This window comes from Periplaneta americana, chromosome 15, assembly GCF_040183065.1.
Source record: "Periplaneta americana isolate PAMFEO1 chromosome 15, P.americana_PAMFEO1_priV1, whole genome shotgun sequence".
Classification (NCBI taxonomy): Eukaryota; Metazoa; Arthropoda; class Insecta; order Blattodea; family Blattidae; genus Periplaneta; species Periplaneta americana.
The window spans coordinates 91,938,480-91,956,839 of NC_091131.1; the positions used below are offsets into that span (position 1 = coordinate 91,938,480).

The window sequence follows — 18,360 nt, forward strand, 5'->3', positions numbered from 1 at the left end:
TTTCGCGACAACATCGTCACGCTGCGGCTGCGAAGAAACATTTGCCAAAGTGAAATTTTCACTAACCTCGCGAGAATCACTACACGACTTTTTGCTAAAAAAGTACTTGTAAAATTGAGCTTTGCGGTCACTTAGACATATCAAAGAACTCGAAACGAAAAGGTAGAGTTTATATTTAAAAAATGAACTGTCAAATGCTCAAACCGCGAAACGAATGTTTCTAAAGAACACCGTTCTTGAAATGAGTTTAAAATCGACAATACAAAATATTTAACAACACCTACACTGCAGGATAGTCAAAACAATCTTTTCAATATGCTTCACAAGTTAAATTTCATATTGTGTCGGCTTCATTTTATTACAAGGTCGATACTAGGCGGTAGGTCTCTCTATAATAAAGATATTGTTATAATTCTAATATGTCGCAGCACCAAGCACAGGGTTTATACTGAAGAAGGAGTAGGAGTACTATGCCTTATGTCAATGTAGATTTTGTTATTCTGACGGTGATAAATTAAAGAAGGGAAGAGGAATATGAAGAAAAAAATACTCGGATCTAAATATGTCATTTTTTCAAAAAGTTAGCCCACACCTGTGGAAACCAGGTGGCCCGGATTTGATTCCCGGTCGGGACAAGTTACCTGGTTGAGATTTTTTCCAGGATTTTCCCTCAATCCAATATGACCAAATGTTAGGTAACTATTGGTGCTGGACCCCGGACTCATTTCACCGGCATAATCACCTTCATTTTATTCAGACGCTAAATAACCTAAGATGTTAATAAAGCGTCGTAAAATAACCCACTAAAAATTTCAAAAAGCTCAAGGAAGGGTTCGAACCCGGTAATCTTCCCCCTAGCTTACGTCCCTGCCGTACAGCTCTCGAGGCTGTTTGTGTGAGACAGAAGAAAGAAACGATTTTACCAGGCTGAAAATGTTTCAGAAAATATGAGATATTTTTCCTGTCAGTTTTCCATTTCATAAAATATTTTGCGGTGAATTTTCTATTTTATATCACTACGCTGCTCGTTATCCATTGCGTACACCGCGACCAGTTTTCATTTATATTAACACGCTACTTCTTCCCTGCTTTTGAGTATGTTGAGATATCCAGGTAGCAGGCACAGACCGCCAGCTCCAAGCAAAGGTTCTCATGATTTTCTCAGTAGCCCGAGAGTGAAGTCCCCTGTAATGTCCAATTCGTGAACGAATTGCAAATCAGTCCCTCCCTCAGCTTATCACAATAACAATTAGCATGAGAGCAAAAGAGTGAGATGTCGGACAATCTTGGTGCTTCATTACCGGCACCCTGTCTCCTTTCTGATGCAGACCCGATGGCCTCCCCACCTTCTTTTCTTGAGGGAGAGGATGTAAAATCACACATGGGGCATGCATACACATGACGTTACGGCGATGTGGTCCTTGTCGGCCGAGGAAATTACTCCTTCTCTAACTCACCCCCACATCCAGACAGCTTCCCTCTCTTCCCTCCGGCTTGTGATCAATATCCCTTCCTTTGCCTCCCTCTTCATCCCCTTCCCCTTGTCTTAATTAGGAGTCTGAATCTGTGGCGGACACACACAGAGGGTTGGTGGGCGGTTCTGCTGTAAGAGACCAATATAGGCTCATGCTTACTCACCCCTTCTTTTCCTCCCCCAACGGCTTCACCCCTTTCCTTGCCATTTCTCCCAAGACCCCAAAATCCGCACAAGCCACAGTTTTATAATAAAATAGCTGAAGCTTTCCTCTTATATTCTAAACCTTCAGCTCTGCCCCCCCCCACGATGTCGCATGTCCTGGCCACCTTTTCTCGAGGGTTTTGAAGGACATGACGCAAGGACCGACATGCTGGTTTTAGGTTTTAATGAGTTACAGACTTGCCCAATATATCGACTAAACGGCTAAGTCTCGGCTTCTCCTAACCACATGCAACCCGCTTTTCTTTAATCACTTCCTTAAATATCCATTGACAAGTTACATATTATTTTGGCAATCGATCAGAACATTTTACGGTTTATGGTCATGAAGCTCAGGGCTAAAGGGCCGACTTTCGCAAAATTGTGTTTCTATTTGGCACGGACGTGATAAGCCTACATTCTGATGACGATAGTAGCCCTATTACTCAGTTATCTTCCGTTTCCCGAAACTTTATACTAAGAGTTTTATTCCATTTTATTCCACAAATATTTTCCGTTTCACCTTACCTTTCCTCTCATCTCAACCTATTTAATTTCATTTAAAAATATCATTCAGGATGGCGTACCGATTGGAGATGGTGAGCCAGTGTGTTTTCTGAGTTCAACACTCCGAATGAATCATGATCAGTTGTGTGCGTCTAAGACGATACACAGATATTCTGGGGTTGGTCTAAATCTTGTAACCGTCAGTGAACTGTACAAACCAACTCTACAGGGTGTTTCCGGGTTGGTGTTACAAACTTTCAGGGATGATGGCGAAGGGCACATGTAACAATTTGACATCAGGAACCCTGCTCCGGAAATGACGGAGTTGAAAGTTATAAGCAAAAATAGTTGTGTGGAAATTGAATTGTAATTTCATACCACGTGCCCTCCTTCCCTTAACCTTTGGAACAGTCGTGGAAAGATGGTATGGGCCGGATGTCTCCTACGTGGGTACTTGTACCCTATACACTCTGTGAGCTTGTGTACTGTTCCCATTGGCTCATCCGTATTCGAAAATCAGGTCTGCATATACCGCTCTCGTGTACTCCTCTATTTCACTAGGACTGATCGACTGGACACTGCAACTTGTACACATACACTGCTGTCTACAGATGTGCATATCAGGACCGACCATGTCCGTTACACATTACGCTATCTGCATTGCTTTAGTGTAGTTTCCTGTCCCCACCCCTCAGACAGCGCACTGAATGGAATACTGTAAGTAGACAACGTAAACAACGTCAGATGAATACAGTATGTGTAAGATGTACAGATAAATACACATAAATAGGGTGTACAGAGGAATAAAATTATTTCATTTCCACACAACTATTTTCGCTTGTAACTTTCGACTCGGTCATTTCCGGACCAGGGTTCCTTATCTCAAATTGATACATGTGCCCTTCCCCATCATCCACGAAGGTTTGTAACACTAGCCCGGAAACACCCTGTATATTGTGACCCCAAATCTGTCCCTTAAAATTACCTTATCTTAGTGCTTTCTAGTACGAACAATAGACCCTATTGCCGTAGTTCGAAGAACTTCCGTCCGGTTTCATCTTTGCGAATTATATTGAATAAAACATTGTAGAGTATTTCATTATTGTTCCGCCTTAGCTGAGTTATGCATTCCTAATTATGAACAATAATTCAATTCCGATCAGTGTCTGAGACATTTCTAGTGAACAAAGCGACTCAGAAGGAGATTTCGTCCAATCACTTGAGTTATCTCTTTGATTTTCATTTCACCACTGCCTTATAATAATCTACATGATCTGAATGTCCAGGATATAAGCAGGAAAGTTTAAAAATATCATAATAGTTGTGTAATAAGATTTCCATTATATTTTAATAGTCTTGAAATCCCCAACATTATGCAGTCCCCCGTCCATCATCCAATTACTTGTAATTGCAGTGGCGCCAATGTTGTTTACATGTTCAGTATACTGATATAACGGAGGGAAAAGACGTGAGGAAGGGTTAGGAGGTAGAATTATAAAATAGAGAAACTTGACATGCGATTCAAGTGGCATGGCTAGAATAGCAGCAGCTGAACAATTTGATCCTTATACGTAGCCTATGCCTTTTATCTTCGCCTGTACTTACTCTTCACGAAATTCGATTGCATCATAAGAGTAACTAGATTGCTTATCACGTCCACTCAAATAATGATCTATTAATAATATTATGTAGGGCTATATGTATATTTCATTGCTTCTTGGATTGTATACTGATTCTTCACTAGTCTAGTTCAATGATTCAGCAATATATAAAATTAAAATGTTTAGTGTTTTAATGTTTAATTCTGTTTGTGATTCCATCGTCAAGTACACACTCATATTCAAAATTCCTTTCACAAGAATAATAATAATAATAATAATAATAATAATAATAATAATAATAATAATAATAATACCAAAGCTATTTACACCTGATTAATTTTAACGTAGTATTTTGTAAAAAGAATGTGATATAGTAGATTGGATTCGAAAATTATAAGGAAAGACCGGACTTTATTTGACCACATTCTTCAGTTTTCCTGATCTTCTACAAATCTAGAAAACATAATCCTATATAGAAATTTAAGGAGACATACGTTAACGCCTGAGAATAAAATAATAAATTTGTTAATATTTATACGGTAGATGTACAAACAATTTTTAGCGTTAACATTATGTAATTTTATTGCCTTGTAATGCACCATTTAGGAATATTTTAAGGTGTAGAACATATTTAGATGCATAGATTTTTCTTTACTCACTATTACACACAGTGTAAAAATGTTTTAAAAATTCATGCATGGTTTTGAGACCACACATCTCAAACAAATTGTTAGAAAGCTGAAATTTTGTGCAAATTTTTAAACTCAAGTTGCTTGAAAGCAAATTATTATTATGATCTTCGTATAAGCTTTTAAAGTTTTCTTTTTACAGAGATTAAAGTAATTTTAATTAGAATTGTTTTTAAATTAAATAATGTTTTCAACATAACTATAATAACCATAAGAAACTACTATAAAAGTATATTTTTAAATATATTATAGAGAATTTTAATAATTCATTTTTGTTTAAACACTTTTAACACTTACATTACTAATGATCTGTTAAATTTGTTAAAGTAACAACTTTTTAATTAACTTTACTGTGTTAATGTTATAAAAGTATTTTTGCCTAAATGACTTATTTCGGCGGGAATGTACGTCATCTTCTGAGTGCTAGTGAAGTTTTGCGCTTTATTCTGGTATCTTCTTGCTGGTCTATTGGTGGGAGGTGTGTAGATAGAGATGTGAGTGTGTTTATGATTGTTAGTATTGTGTCGAATGGGATGTGCGTTCTGAAATTCAATTGAATGTTAAGGCTGTGTTGTGCACTATTTTTGTATGTCTATAAATTTCGCGCAGTTCTAGTATGTTTAATTTCCGGTTTATCGATTCAGTGTGTAGAATTTTCATTGCCTGTTTTTTATATTTCTGTAGTTGTGTTTAGATTTGGTGAAGTTCTGCGTATTGTCCGATGTGGAAGTCTTTACAACTATTGCATTTTAATGTATAAGCGTCTGTCATGTTATATTTCTTTCTTTACAAATTATAATGCAATAGTTGTAAAGACTTCCACATTGGACAAACTGGGAGATCTTTTCAAAAAGGATATAAGAAATACATCATAGCCGTTATCAAATAACACAATACTTCCATCTACGCAGAACTACAATCGAAGAGTAGGCAAGTTAAAAGTCGTGCATTTGCATAAAAGATATTTGAAATTTATTTCCATCATCATTGAATAAATTAGGAAAAATTCGCCAAAATGCAAACGTGGTAAAATGGCCAAACGGTCGTACTTTCGATACTATTTGATTATCACGATATTACATAAGGAAATAAGAGAAGCTTCCCCACATTTTGAATTTTAAGTTTTCTGCTAGGCTGTACTTAAATGTTATAGATTACATACTTAGCTGATTAATTATGATTGTGAATTGTACTTTATATGTCATGTGTGTGTTCTGAAATTCAGTTGAATGTTAAGGATGTGTTGTGCACTGTTTTGCATGTCTATAAATTTCGCGCAGTTCTAGTGTGTTTACCTTTCTAGCAGTGATTGATATCTATGTCACATAATTATTGTATCTTTTTCACAGTAACCGTAAATATCAGTAACTTAATTTGTCATTTTATTTATTTTTATAACATATTCCAACATTTGGAGCTCATGTCACAAATGGATTTTCAAAATATTAAATTAGAACTCAATGCAGAAGCCTACAGATTTAGAGGTAATTCTGTATTAAGATGGGTCTTCCTGAAATTTTGTTTTAGTAGCTTCTTTATATTCAGTTCATAATTTCAACGTACTCGTATTGTTGTTATGTAACACATATGAAATATCGATTCCTCTTATTTATGTTTAAGGTATAGAACGTTCGGAGTTGCATTGTCTAAAATGTAAACACTTATTAATTTTGAATAATTTTCCCTTGAAATTATTCAAATCTGCTTTACAGGGAGCTTCACCTGAAAGACTAGATTTGCATAATATATACGTCACTGTGTACGTTAACAGAAAACCACAATTCCAAGTCACGCAGAGTTTGTGTGCACTCGATGTGGGTCTCTGGCGTTTCGTCAGCCCACGCGAGTTGTGTGGATATAAAGGGAAAAGTTGAGACGGTGTCGGGTGGAGTTCCCGAGTAGCTCAGTAGGGAGAGCGCTGGTACGTTTAACCAGAGGTCCCGGGATCGATACCCGGCCCCGGAACAATTTTTCCCTTGAAATTATTCATATCTGCTTTACAGGGAGCTTCACCTGAAAGACTAGATTTGCATAACTTATTAATTTTGTTATCTTATATACATTATAAAATACATAAATAACTTATTTAGGAATTATATATATATATATATTACTTCCATATGTTAATTTGAACAAAGTATAAAAATATCTTAGTTGACTAAACACACCCACAACAAATCCCCAACACACAATTGAATTAACACACTTGACTCCACAATACACAATACAACACAAACGCAGTCCCACGGGGGCGAAGACCCCGGAAGACGCAAGGACCACACAGTGCTGAAGTTGGTTCCCAAATCGAAACTAGTCAACTAAGGTAGTTTTATTAAACTTAGTTCAAATTAAGATGTGAAAGTCATATATATTATTTCTAAGTCATATAGTGTTAAAAGTTGTGTAATCAAGATGTATAGGTCTAACGTATTTTATACTACAAAGAAGGGAATGTGCGATAAGAAGACACTTATACTATACCCAATGGTATTTTCTAACTCCGAGCGCATTATAGTTGAAGTCAAGATCTCGAGATCAGCTGCAGTTCGTAAATTAAAATCATAAGAAACTAATCGCAGTGTTGGATTGTATGAAATGTTTGGCATCTAAATACTTTCAATACCATTATTTAATTGTAAGATTATAACAACTTTCGATAGTATCATTTCAAGTCGTGGATAACGCTACTAGGTTATTAAGTCTATTTACATCTGGGACGAACAAATTCCAAAACATTTAAGTTGCATTGAAACCAAATTGGATATAAAAACAGGTAGTAGTATGTTTGTTACTTTGGGACAAAATTCCGGCACATCCGGCGACGCTGATATAACCTCTGCAGTTGCGAGCGTCGTTAAATGAAACATAATATGTTTGTTACTTTACTTAATGTATTATTTTAAACGACATTTCCTGTTTATATGCCTAGTTTATTAATGTAATAATATACTACATATTATATTAGTGAAATACTCTAAACGAATATCAGTAGTGCTGTTAATTCACTTTAGATAAATTCACGATCAGCACGGTAATTTGCACATCTCTCCGCTATCCCAGTAGAGGAATGCAGACATCCGGTATCAGTGTGTACATCTTCTCATCTAAATGGTTGTAACGAGAAAAGTGTTATACCTCTGCCGACGAGGTTACGATCTACGATTCCGATGAATTATGGAAGCATCTAATAAATTATTTTAAGCTAAAACTCTCTTTTAATCCAATCATCAAACGCCCCCGCCCCTTTCCCGTAATTCAAACATGGTATTTAAACATCCCTCGTCTACGTTTTCACAAGCCATCATCTCTCCTCTTTTTCTCTTCTTCTCGCTCCGTGTGACTTCGGCGTTGATTTGGGCAAGGTCGAAATGAAATCCTCTCCATGAAAGGTACACCTGTTTTAATTATATTACAACTAAGCCCGATATTAGTTATGGAATATCTTCCGTTTATAGAAATGTATTTATAAGGCGGGCGTCAAGCAGTTAATGAGGTCTGTTATTCCATGTTTGGAACCGGGGGATTAAAAGTGCTTACTAGCCTTATAAATCAAATATCACGGATTCCAGTTAGATTATTTTAATGAAGAGAGAATTGGAAGGGAGCGAGTGAGAGTGGATGGGTGGGAAGGGTAACACGACACCTTTATAAAATGTAAATGTCGGGAGGAGGGCGGTAGACTTAGTAGCGTGCGTTGGAGAAAATCTCTGCAATTTGTCTCAGAATCCCGCTCCTTTTGTTGTTGCTTCCAGATCTGTCCACCAGTAGCGGTGTTAGCAATATTGCCACTACCAGCAACACCAGCAGTAGCTGCGGCAGCGGAGGCAGGAGGGAAACGGCGCGATACCATCAGGCGATGAGCAAGGTAAGAAGTTCAGAGGTTAAATTTAGGGAGTAAGGGAATCGACCAGGTCAATACAAGCCATTACCAGATGTATATCATTTAGTTTCTCCCTTAAATCAAATCCCAATCCCTTCCGAGCTTATAGGTTCCAATACTAAGTGGAAGGAAATTGAAAGCATTCCTTTAACCGATAGTAAATTTATACTCTAAAAGCAAGAAGCCCACAGGTTTTCAAAATACTAGTCTTACGTCTATATTAATAAGAATTTACATGGTCTGTTCGTTAAGACCGGGCCAGTAGCAATTTTAAAAGTGAGAAGAAATGGTTGTTCATTCAATAAATAGTAGCAGGAAAAATTCTGGCGTTACGACTTTTTATTCAGTTAATTAAAACAGATTTCAATATTCAATAACGTGAAGGTACCTAGGATGAAAGCGCACGACAGATCTAATATAGGCCTACGAGAATTCCTGTGAAAAAAAAATCCAGTATCTCTTAAATAGTAAGGTACTGTTGAGGTAGCCAGATCCTTATGGCCATAAAATTAATTTATGGAAAGTATTGAAGGTAATTGACAATTATTACCATCTCATGATATTGAAAATTATGAACTATTTAGGATTATGTTTGTCGCTTGTTTCTATGAATTTACCTTAAGAAAGATGGTCCTGACCCTTACATCAACGCCTCTGTTACAGACTTCTACATCCTCTTGGCTGGTAGTGAAATGTAAATTTTGAAAGTATGTGTTCGTACATTATAAATTATGTTTCCAGTTTTGTTGATATGTTTGTATTCCTTCAACTGTGTTTAATACTTGAACTTTATCCTTCATATTTTTATTCTTCTGGTGATCCAACTTGATAAACATATTACATTACGAAAATTATTGGCCAATATAGGTCACTCAGATTTTAAATATTTTTCGCAATTTGACATGAATTAAAAATTAAATGAACAAATGAGTGGTTTTAAAACACGATACATTTTTAACTTCAGATAGGATTACCATCGATAAAATGGATGAATAGAGCAACAGTTGCCAGTTTAGCGACACAAATTGCATTTAAACACATAAATTAGTTTGCTTAAGCAGCAACAAGGGAACAAGTTTGTCGGTAAAGTGGGCAGTCACATAATATACAGCAATATGGGAATTTGTTTTTCGACTTAAAATGGAATTAAAATACAGAATAATTCTTAAAGATCCGAATCCAATATCTTGCCTACAATTCACGAACAAAATGAAGCCAAAAATGGTAAAATTCGCAGTAGACTTACCTTGGTTCTTGCAAAACACGTGACCATCACATCAGGTGCTGGGAGTGACTGTCGTTCTCCACTAGGCACATTTCGGCGCGGCACTTATGTTTTTCTTTTACGTATGTCAACATCACACCATCAATGTCCTCAAGCAATGCCAAGGATTGAGGCCTGTCGTGGAGAACCCTATCTTTAAGATAGCCCCACAAGAAGAAAGAAAGGCTGATGACATCGGTTGAACGTGTGGTCCACAGACCAGCAGATATGATTCGGTTGTCAGAATAACTGGGTATTGTTTTCATTGAGTCTTGGGGTATATGGAAATCATCCTCATATTGATATAAATACCGTTGCGTTAGTTCCACATAATTAAATTGCCACGCAAACTCTGTGAATATCTTCTTGTATGCATTAATGTCTACCGTATCCTGAAAGAAATTTGCACGATAATTCTTAAACTAGATATGATGCACACATCCCCACTATCATTGGATGTAGGCCTAACTGGGACTCGTGTATATCATATTGCCTGCTATCCATACTTCGTCTTGAACCGTCGTTGTTTTTCAAGGAAAGATCTTGCGATTCAGTTAGAACGCACAGCAAAATACATGTGTTTGAATGGAATACGCCATCTTTATTTTCTTTGAATTATTAATTGTTGGCAGACTGCTATAATCATCTGTTAATAAACACGTATGCTGATATTAGATGCGCTTGATTTTGAAAGTGGTTTGAATCGAATCCGTGTTATAGTTTCCAGTTTTTAAACTAAATTATCGCTTTCTTTCTATAAGAATCAATCTGTAGAATATATTATATTTTAAGATAATGTCACAAAAATATTGTTTGTAAGTTATGCCATCCTTTGCCATTAGTCAAAATATTTAGCTCATTTTTTGCATCATTTCTCAATAATTTAAAATCGGAATAAAATGTCTCTCATTTTTCATTAACGATACCTTTGAAACGCTGAAGGAATTGGTGCCTTGCTAGCTATTTTCAATAGTACGCATTCTGAGAGCTTCAGTGCACGTTGCCGGTGAAAAAGAATTAACCACTGTTCCAGTAACCTAATTTAATGTGCCCGGTTACAGGTACCAGTCATCCTATTCTGTCTGATTTCAAAGTACACAGCATTCAGGCTATCCGATGTCGAATGTCTGCCAGCAAACAATCTATTTTCATAGTGAGTGACAATGTGTCACATTGGTCACCCCTGATCTAATGACTTCCTCATGAACGTGGCAGCGATCTGCTATAGAACAAAAGTGTTAATCCACGGCAACCTCTCACGTTCACGGCCCCCCCCCCCAAGCCTCCTATCATCACCTCACCCTCTGTGCGCCACTCAAGGAAACAATTTTGATATCCGATTTCGGGGCACGTCTTTTTTTCCCCTCTCCCCTTCCGAACGTGACATCACAGGAAGATCTAGGGGCGCGAGCAGAAGATGATGTACTTGAAGGGACGTCTAGTGGCTTTTGAAAGGAACATAAATGCAGTTACATTTCTAAAAGATTTCATTAGGTAATACGTGTCACGTTGAATATCAAAATGTTTTCAAGTCGGACAAAATAGTCCTCAGATCTAATCATAAAAAATTGTATATCCTAGGGAAAAAATCACCTGTTTGCTTTTTCCTTCTAGCTGTTCACTTCTGGAAATAATTTCTGCCCAATACAGCCAAGGCTCAAATCTAAACATTTCTGATGTTTGTTGGAAGTGGGCTTCTTTTCTTAGAATATCTATCGTCTTATTTAACTTCCTATTACACTCCTCTAATGCATATTTCATTTTACTAACTAAGTCCTTAGCCATCTCTTCCTTAGCCGTCTCTCTCAGCTATGTAGATTTACTAAGTGAGAGTCGAATAAAAGCAGGAATAAAACTAATATTATAAGAAAAGAAGCCCACTTTCAACAAACATCAGAAATGTTTAGATTTGAACCTTGGATGTATTGGGCAGAAATTATTTCCAGAAGTGAACATTAGGCCTATACACGGTTTATTAATAGTCTTTGAAATAATAATTTTCAGGCATGATGATGATATAATAATAATAATAATAATAATAATAATAATAATAATAATAATAATAATAATAATAATAATAATAATAATAATAATTTGATTAGGTTTCTAGCAGATAGTATTATTTATTTTTTTGCTAAAAGAATAAATGTCAATTAATCTTTTTAGTGAACTCCGATGTACATTGAACTTCCCACTTCATAGTGCATCTATTATTGTGAAATCAATGCTTCATCTTGGCTTATTTTTATTATTAAATTAAACTTCGTTTTTCGGTTGGTTTTTTAAGATACATATTTTACTCTCTTCTTAAGATGTAGTCTTTTTTTTTCGAATACTTCGATTTCCAACGTAATTATCGTTGATCCTATCAACATACATTTTTCCATCAGTTGTGTGTAGGTCTTCTTCTAGTCGTGAGTAAAGAATTACTATTTCCATTACTTCGTCCATGTACTTAATGACCGTGCGTTTCTAGTTGAGTGACATTGTTAATAAAATATCAATAACGAAGCCTATCAGAAATGTGTGCATGTGCATACATGTAGGAGAATGTCAGCGCTACAGTATCGAATTTGACATTATGATTCAATAGCAGTAATCATCATCTGATTAAAATCTTCGTCGCCTGGAGTTTATTTCGAGCAATCGCTTGCATCTAAATGTGTTTCCACGGCGCGTACAAAGGAATACGTAAGTCATTAGGGAGGCTATGTGGTGAGTTAAAATCACACCGATGAGTCTTATCAGCGACATTATCTCGGTAAGTAATATTCATTTCATTCCTACAGTAAGCGTCCAGTTTGTTTTCCGGATCATTTCGAACAGAAGTGAGTTCCAAAATTAAAGAGCCTAGTAACATAAGAAGTATAAAAATGTAATGATAGGTATAGGAAATACTGGGATAATTCAAGAGGTAAGAGATTTGTTATTTATTGTCAAGACGGATGGCACAGTCTGTAAAACTAACGTGAAGTGGGAAAATCTGCAGCGAACATATTTCCATTTCGTAGTAGATGCTCTTAGCAACAAAAACTAGCTTTCGAAAATAGTCTTCGTATAATATCAGATAAAGATTGATACTTTTGCACTAAATTAGATGCTAAAAAAAAGATGTGTAAACTCTATGCCAGAGCTGGACATCGGGAGCGCATTGAGACTCTAAACGGGGACACTTAATATTCATCAGTTTCGCTATCATGGCTGCGCGGTGTTCGGCGGAGAAGAAAGGGGATGAAGAGAAATCATATGGCTCCCCGTGAGAGAGTAGAATCCGCTCTTGCTGCCCAGCCCTGCTCTATGAGCTGCATAAGAGAAACTTCTTAAGCTGTAAATATCTAGTAATATTTTGAAATATTTATGTAATGAGAGACGATAAATTATGGTTAAATTTAACACTTCTATACTCGATACTCTTTAGAATTTAAAAACGAAAAAAATATTTTTGTGACACATAAGATAACATATCGTCGTTGTTCCTGCAATAACTCCTATGTGACATATTTATCGATTTTCAGATTTTTGCTCTATTAAACAACTTAAATAGTGATACAGCAAATAATAAAATCTCCTATATGTAATTATATATCTTTGTTTCCAAAACGTAAGAATTCACATTCTATTATGTACGGCTGCCAAAGGATGAATAAATATGTTTTTTCTTGCTACTGAAAGATTTTATATTTTGCACATAGGAGTTATTGCAGGAACAACGGCAATATGGAAAATGAAGCATACAAAACCAAATTAACTGTTTATAAATCACTTTTCAAGTATTTTATAAGCACTTTTATTTGACTTTATGTCTTCATTGTGACCTACTATTTAATTTCAAATCACAGACATCAGCTGGTTCAGATATAGCATTCGTTCATTGTTTGTATATTATTGCCGTGTGAGAACATATACATTGTCATTGAATCTTTGTAACCGAACTACAGAAGAGAGGTGAGGAAATGCCCTTTTTTCCTTACCCTGCACTTTCACACTTGTTCCCACTTTTTCGTTTTTGGCTCAGTTTTCGGCGGTTCAATATAACTCTTTCACACAAAGCTCTCATTTGCCCGATCCTTGATTTCGTCAGATATTCTAGCGAAAGCTTTCCAACAATAATTATAATTTTACCCATTGGTTTCGATTGCATAGCATCACAGCCCCATACAGAATATGCACTGCCCGACAACAGCCCCGCTCCTGCCAAGTAATGCATTAATTTCTATAAATTGGTGTAAAACCGCAGGCATCGACGACTTTATTTATGTGTTAACATAGACACTTACTTACATTTTCCTTCCACATACTTATTTACTAATGGCTTTTAAGGAACCCGGAGATTCATTGCTGCCCTCACATAAGCCCGCCATCGATTCTTATCCTGAGCAAGATTAATCCAGTCTTTCCCACAATATCCTACTTTCACTATTATATTATCCTCCCATCTACGTCTAAGCCTCCCCAAAGGTCTTTTCCCTCCGGCCTCTCAACTAACACACTATATGCATTTATGGATTCGCCCATACGTGCATATGCCCTGCTCATCTCAAACGTCTGGGTTTAATACTCCTATTATTATGTCAAGTGAAGAATACAATGCGTGCAGTTCTGCGTTGTGTAACTTTCTAGATTTTTCTGTATCATCTTCATCCCTTTTAGCCTCAAATATTTTCGTAAGTACCTTATTCTCGAACACCTTTAACCTCTGTTCCTCTCTCAAAGTGAGAGTCCAAGTTTCACAACCGTACAGAATAACCGGTAATATAATTTTTTATAAATTCTAACTTTCAGCTTCTTTGAACGCAGACTAGATGACAAAAGCTTCTCAAACGAATAATAACAGGCATTTATCATATTTATTCTGCGTTTAATTTCATCCCGAGTGTCCTTTGTATTTGTTGCTGTTGCTCCAAGATATTTGAACTTTTATACCTTTTCAAAGGATAAATGTCCAATTTTTACATTTCCATTTCGTACTATGTTCTGGTCACGAGACATAATTATATACTTTGTCTTTTCGGGATTTACTTTCAACCCTATCCCTTTACTTGCTCCAAATAAAATTCTCGTGTTTTCCGTAATAGTTGTGGATTTTCTCCTAACATATTCACGTCATCCGCATAGACTAGAAGCTGATGTAACCCGTTCAATTCCAAACCCTTTCTGTTACCCTGGACTTTCCTAATGGCATTTTAAATTTTCCTTTTACAGTACCTAATGGAAATGAACTCTCCTGAAGCTAAGGGCTGACATAATTTTAAATGCTTTTCCTTGTAAGTTACAAAATAAAGGACACACAACCAGACACCTTAACACTTGAACAGTAGTGGAAGATCTACTCTTTTGTTTCAATTTAAAATATTATCAAATTGACTTATAGTCGTACAGTTATGTTTTAACCAAAATGTAACATTATTTATTGAAGAATGGAGCTTCATTAAAATTGTTTCAATGTTTCTCGACAGATGAGCATTATATTTTCATCAATATGAATTCTCTGAATCGTATTTTTTATATAGTTAATACTACTTGACTGCGAATGGTAGATTTGTGAAGGCAGGTAGAAGAGTAAATCTTCGTTCGATATCTTTATTAATTTTTTCCGTTACAAGTAGCACATTAAGCCTGACGATGAAGTAGTGCTTTTCCTGTGTAACTAGCGCCGCAGTTCATGTGTGAGAGCAAAGGAGGAGGCGGAGTGTTAGCTCGGCTCGGGCCCATCATTAAAAGTTCGCAACTACTCCAGCTCGTTCTGGCAATATGAATAGAAGCAGGAGACAGGCATATATTTAGACTCTTCTCGTCTATGTACTATACATTTTATTTAAATGGGCTCCCAGGGGTATCAAACTGTCCTTTTTTATATTATATAATTTGTAATTATATATATATATATATATATATATATATATATATATATATATTGCATAGGCCTATATTCTATTTTGCTTTAGATGTGGATGTTTCTGTAACGATGCCATATTCATGATAAGGTAAATTACTGGAAAATATAATACAATAAACCATAGCATTTTTGTTTCTTTAGATATAGAGAAGACCTTCGATAACTTAGAATTAAAGGCTACTTCAGAAAGTTTAGAATAAAATAACATTCCTAACAGTTTAATTTAACTTATTTCTGATATTTATTTTAATAATTTTACAAAAATCAAATTGAAAGTAAAATCACAGAAAAGTCCTGGATAACTTAAGATGTTCGTGAAGAAGATTCTTGTAGTCCATTATTTTTTTAATATTGTCATGAATTAAATTATAAAAAAATATATAAACGGAGATTAGTTATTGGTAACACTGAATAGACCAGTGGTTCCCAAATTTTTTGAAGGCGCGACCCACTTTTTGGCGAAATTTCAGTTTGCGACTCCCCCATTATCATACCGTTTCTTGACTCCATTTCAAAAATACAAAGCCTTGTAAAATCGTGAATAACTATAATAAAATTTTACTAAAAATCAGTAGATAAGTTTCCACCAGAAATACGACTTTAAACAACAGCTATTTTAGTATTTTTCGAAAAAAAAAATCTTTAATCAATCGACAGTCGCAGATGGATACTGAATCAGTTGTATTCAACTAGCTGAAATTCCAAAAAAATATGAAGGACAAATATGACGGAATGTTAAAAATAGACCATTTTTCGCAGATTATTGATTAGTTGCATGAAAAGATTACCTCGAACTTGCAAAAGAAGGTTTTTTTATTTTTTATAACATTTGTAACCTCGTATTCATGCAAATTAAGTTTCTCGTCTATGATTGCCATCAAAACAAAAGCGAGAAATCTCGAATTTGAAAATGTTATTACTGTGTGTGTATCGAATACATAGTCCAGATTTGAGAGACTACATTCTGAAAAAACTGGCACAGTTATCGTATTAATTATTTTTACTTTATTATTGATGAAGGATTTTTTAAACTTTTATGTTTAAAGTTGTTTAGGTTTCTAAATGTAAAATAAATATATGTTAATTTTCATTTTGTAAAGCATCTCGCGACCAACCTCAGCTCTTTACACGAATCCTGCTTTTGGAAACCACTGGAATAGACTAGTCTATGTTTTGCCCATGGCAAAGTATTAAAATCACTCTATAAGACATAACATGACACAAGGATCTGCAGCAGAAAGTGTCGCTCTCAGTAAACACCATAAATGAAGGGTTCAGAACCATAGTGGGCCAAGGGCCATTTATTAAAACCGTATAAAACAAGGCTCAAAATGAAGTTATCACCATAATTAAATGGAAACATACAGCAAGTAATATAAAGTATACTTACTTACTTACAAATGGCTTTTAATGAACCCGCAAGATTAATCCACTCTCTATCATCATATCCCACCTCCCTCAAATCCATTTTAATATTATTCCCCCATCTACGTCTCGCCCTCCCCAAAGGTCTTTTTCCCTCCGGTCTCCCAACTAACACTCTATATGCATTTCTGGATTCGCCTATACGTGCTACATGCACTGCCCATCTCAAATGTATGGATTTAGTGTTCCTAATTATGTCAGGTGAAGAATACAATGCATGCAGTTCAGCGTTGTGTAACTTTCTCCATTCTCCTGTAGCTTCATCCCTCTTAGTCCCAAATATTTTCATAAGAATCTTACTCTCAAACACCCTTAATCTCTGTTCGTCTCTCAAAGTGAAAGTCCAAGTTTCACAACCATACAGAAAAACTGGCAATATAACTGTTTTATAAATTCTTTCAGATTTTTTGACAGCAAACTAGATAACAAAAGCTTCTCAACCGACTATTAACAGGCATTTCCTGTATTTATTCTACGTTCAGTACTGTTGCTCCAAGATATTTGAATTTTTCCACCTCTTCGAAGGATAAATATCCAATTTTTATGTTTCCATTTCGTACAATATTCTGGTCATGAGACATAATCATATACTTTGTGTTTTCGGGATTTACTTCCAAACCTATCGCTTTGCTTGCTTCAAGTAAAATTTCCGTGTTTTTCCTAATCGTTTGTGGATTTTCTCCTAACATATTCAGTCATCCTCAGAGACAAGAAATATAAAGTATACACATTCAAATTAAATGATATATCAATCTTCATTAAACTATGGTATTCACTTAACTTCACTCTTGCTTTCTCCGTTTTTAATAAATGGCGCTTGGCCTACTATGGCTCTGAACCTTTCAAATATAAACATCTTACAGATAATTATATTTTTATCCATTTTATGGTTGAAACGTTTGAATCATGGTGTAGTGAAGCCAAAGCTCTTATCTCCACCATAGGCAGAAGTTTAGTGCAGCTTTCTGGGGACTCTCGAAGCAGTCAATATCTACGTCAGCGCATTGGTATCGCCATTTAGCGCGGCAATGCAATAAGTATTCTTGCATTCTTCCCTGAGTCCTCTTATTTAGATAAAATTTTCTTTCTTAATTAATCAATTAATCTTAATCCTCCGCGGAACTAAAACAACAACCTGGCTTCCACGCAGTCCAAAGCCGAGTTCTAACCGTTACTCGAAATCTAGATATTCGTATATTTGTCTGAGTGAATATTTGCTTCGTGTGGGTGGACATATCCAAATCTCCACTCGTCTGCGAATACAGCTGAGATTAGAAACTTTTTATTAGGTCCCCTCAGAAACACGGCTCCGTTGTATCAAATTGATTAATTTGTCGCTGTGGTGACGTCAGATATGTGAGATGCGTTAATCCCTTTGGAGTAGACTTGGTCTCAGGAAGCGAATTGGGGGTATCGTGATATC

General features: G+C 35.8%; 1 protein-coding gene across 3 annotated transcripts in view; it reads left to right on the forward strand.

The window, feature by feature from the left end:
* Positions 1-18,360, forward strand: part of LOC138715199 (platelet binding protein GspB) — a 1,124,434-nt gene that overhangs the window by 669,965 nt on the left and 436,109 nt on the right. For all 3 annotated transcript variants that reach the window (XM_069847835.1, XM_069847836.1, XM_069847837.1), the window contains exon 3: positions 8,225-8,337. In XM_069847835.1, the coding sequence (XP_069703936.1) occupies positions 8,329-8,337 (9 nt within the window). In that variant the 5' untranslated portion in view covers positions 8,225-8,328. The remainder of the gene's footprint in view (positions 1-8,224; positions 8,338-18,360) is intronic.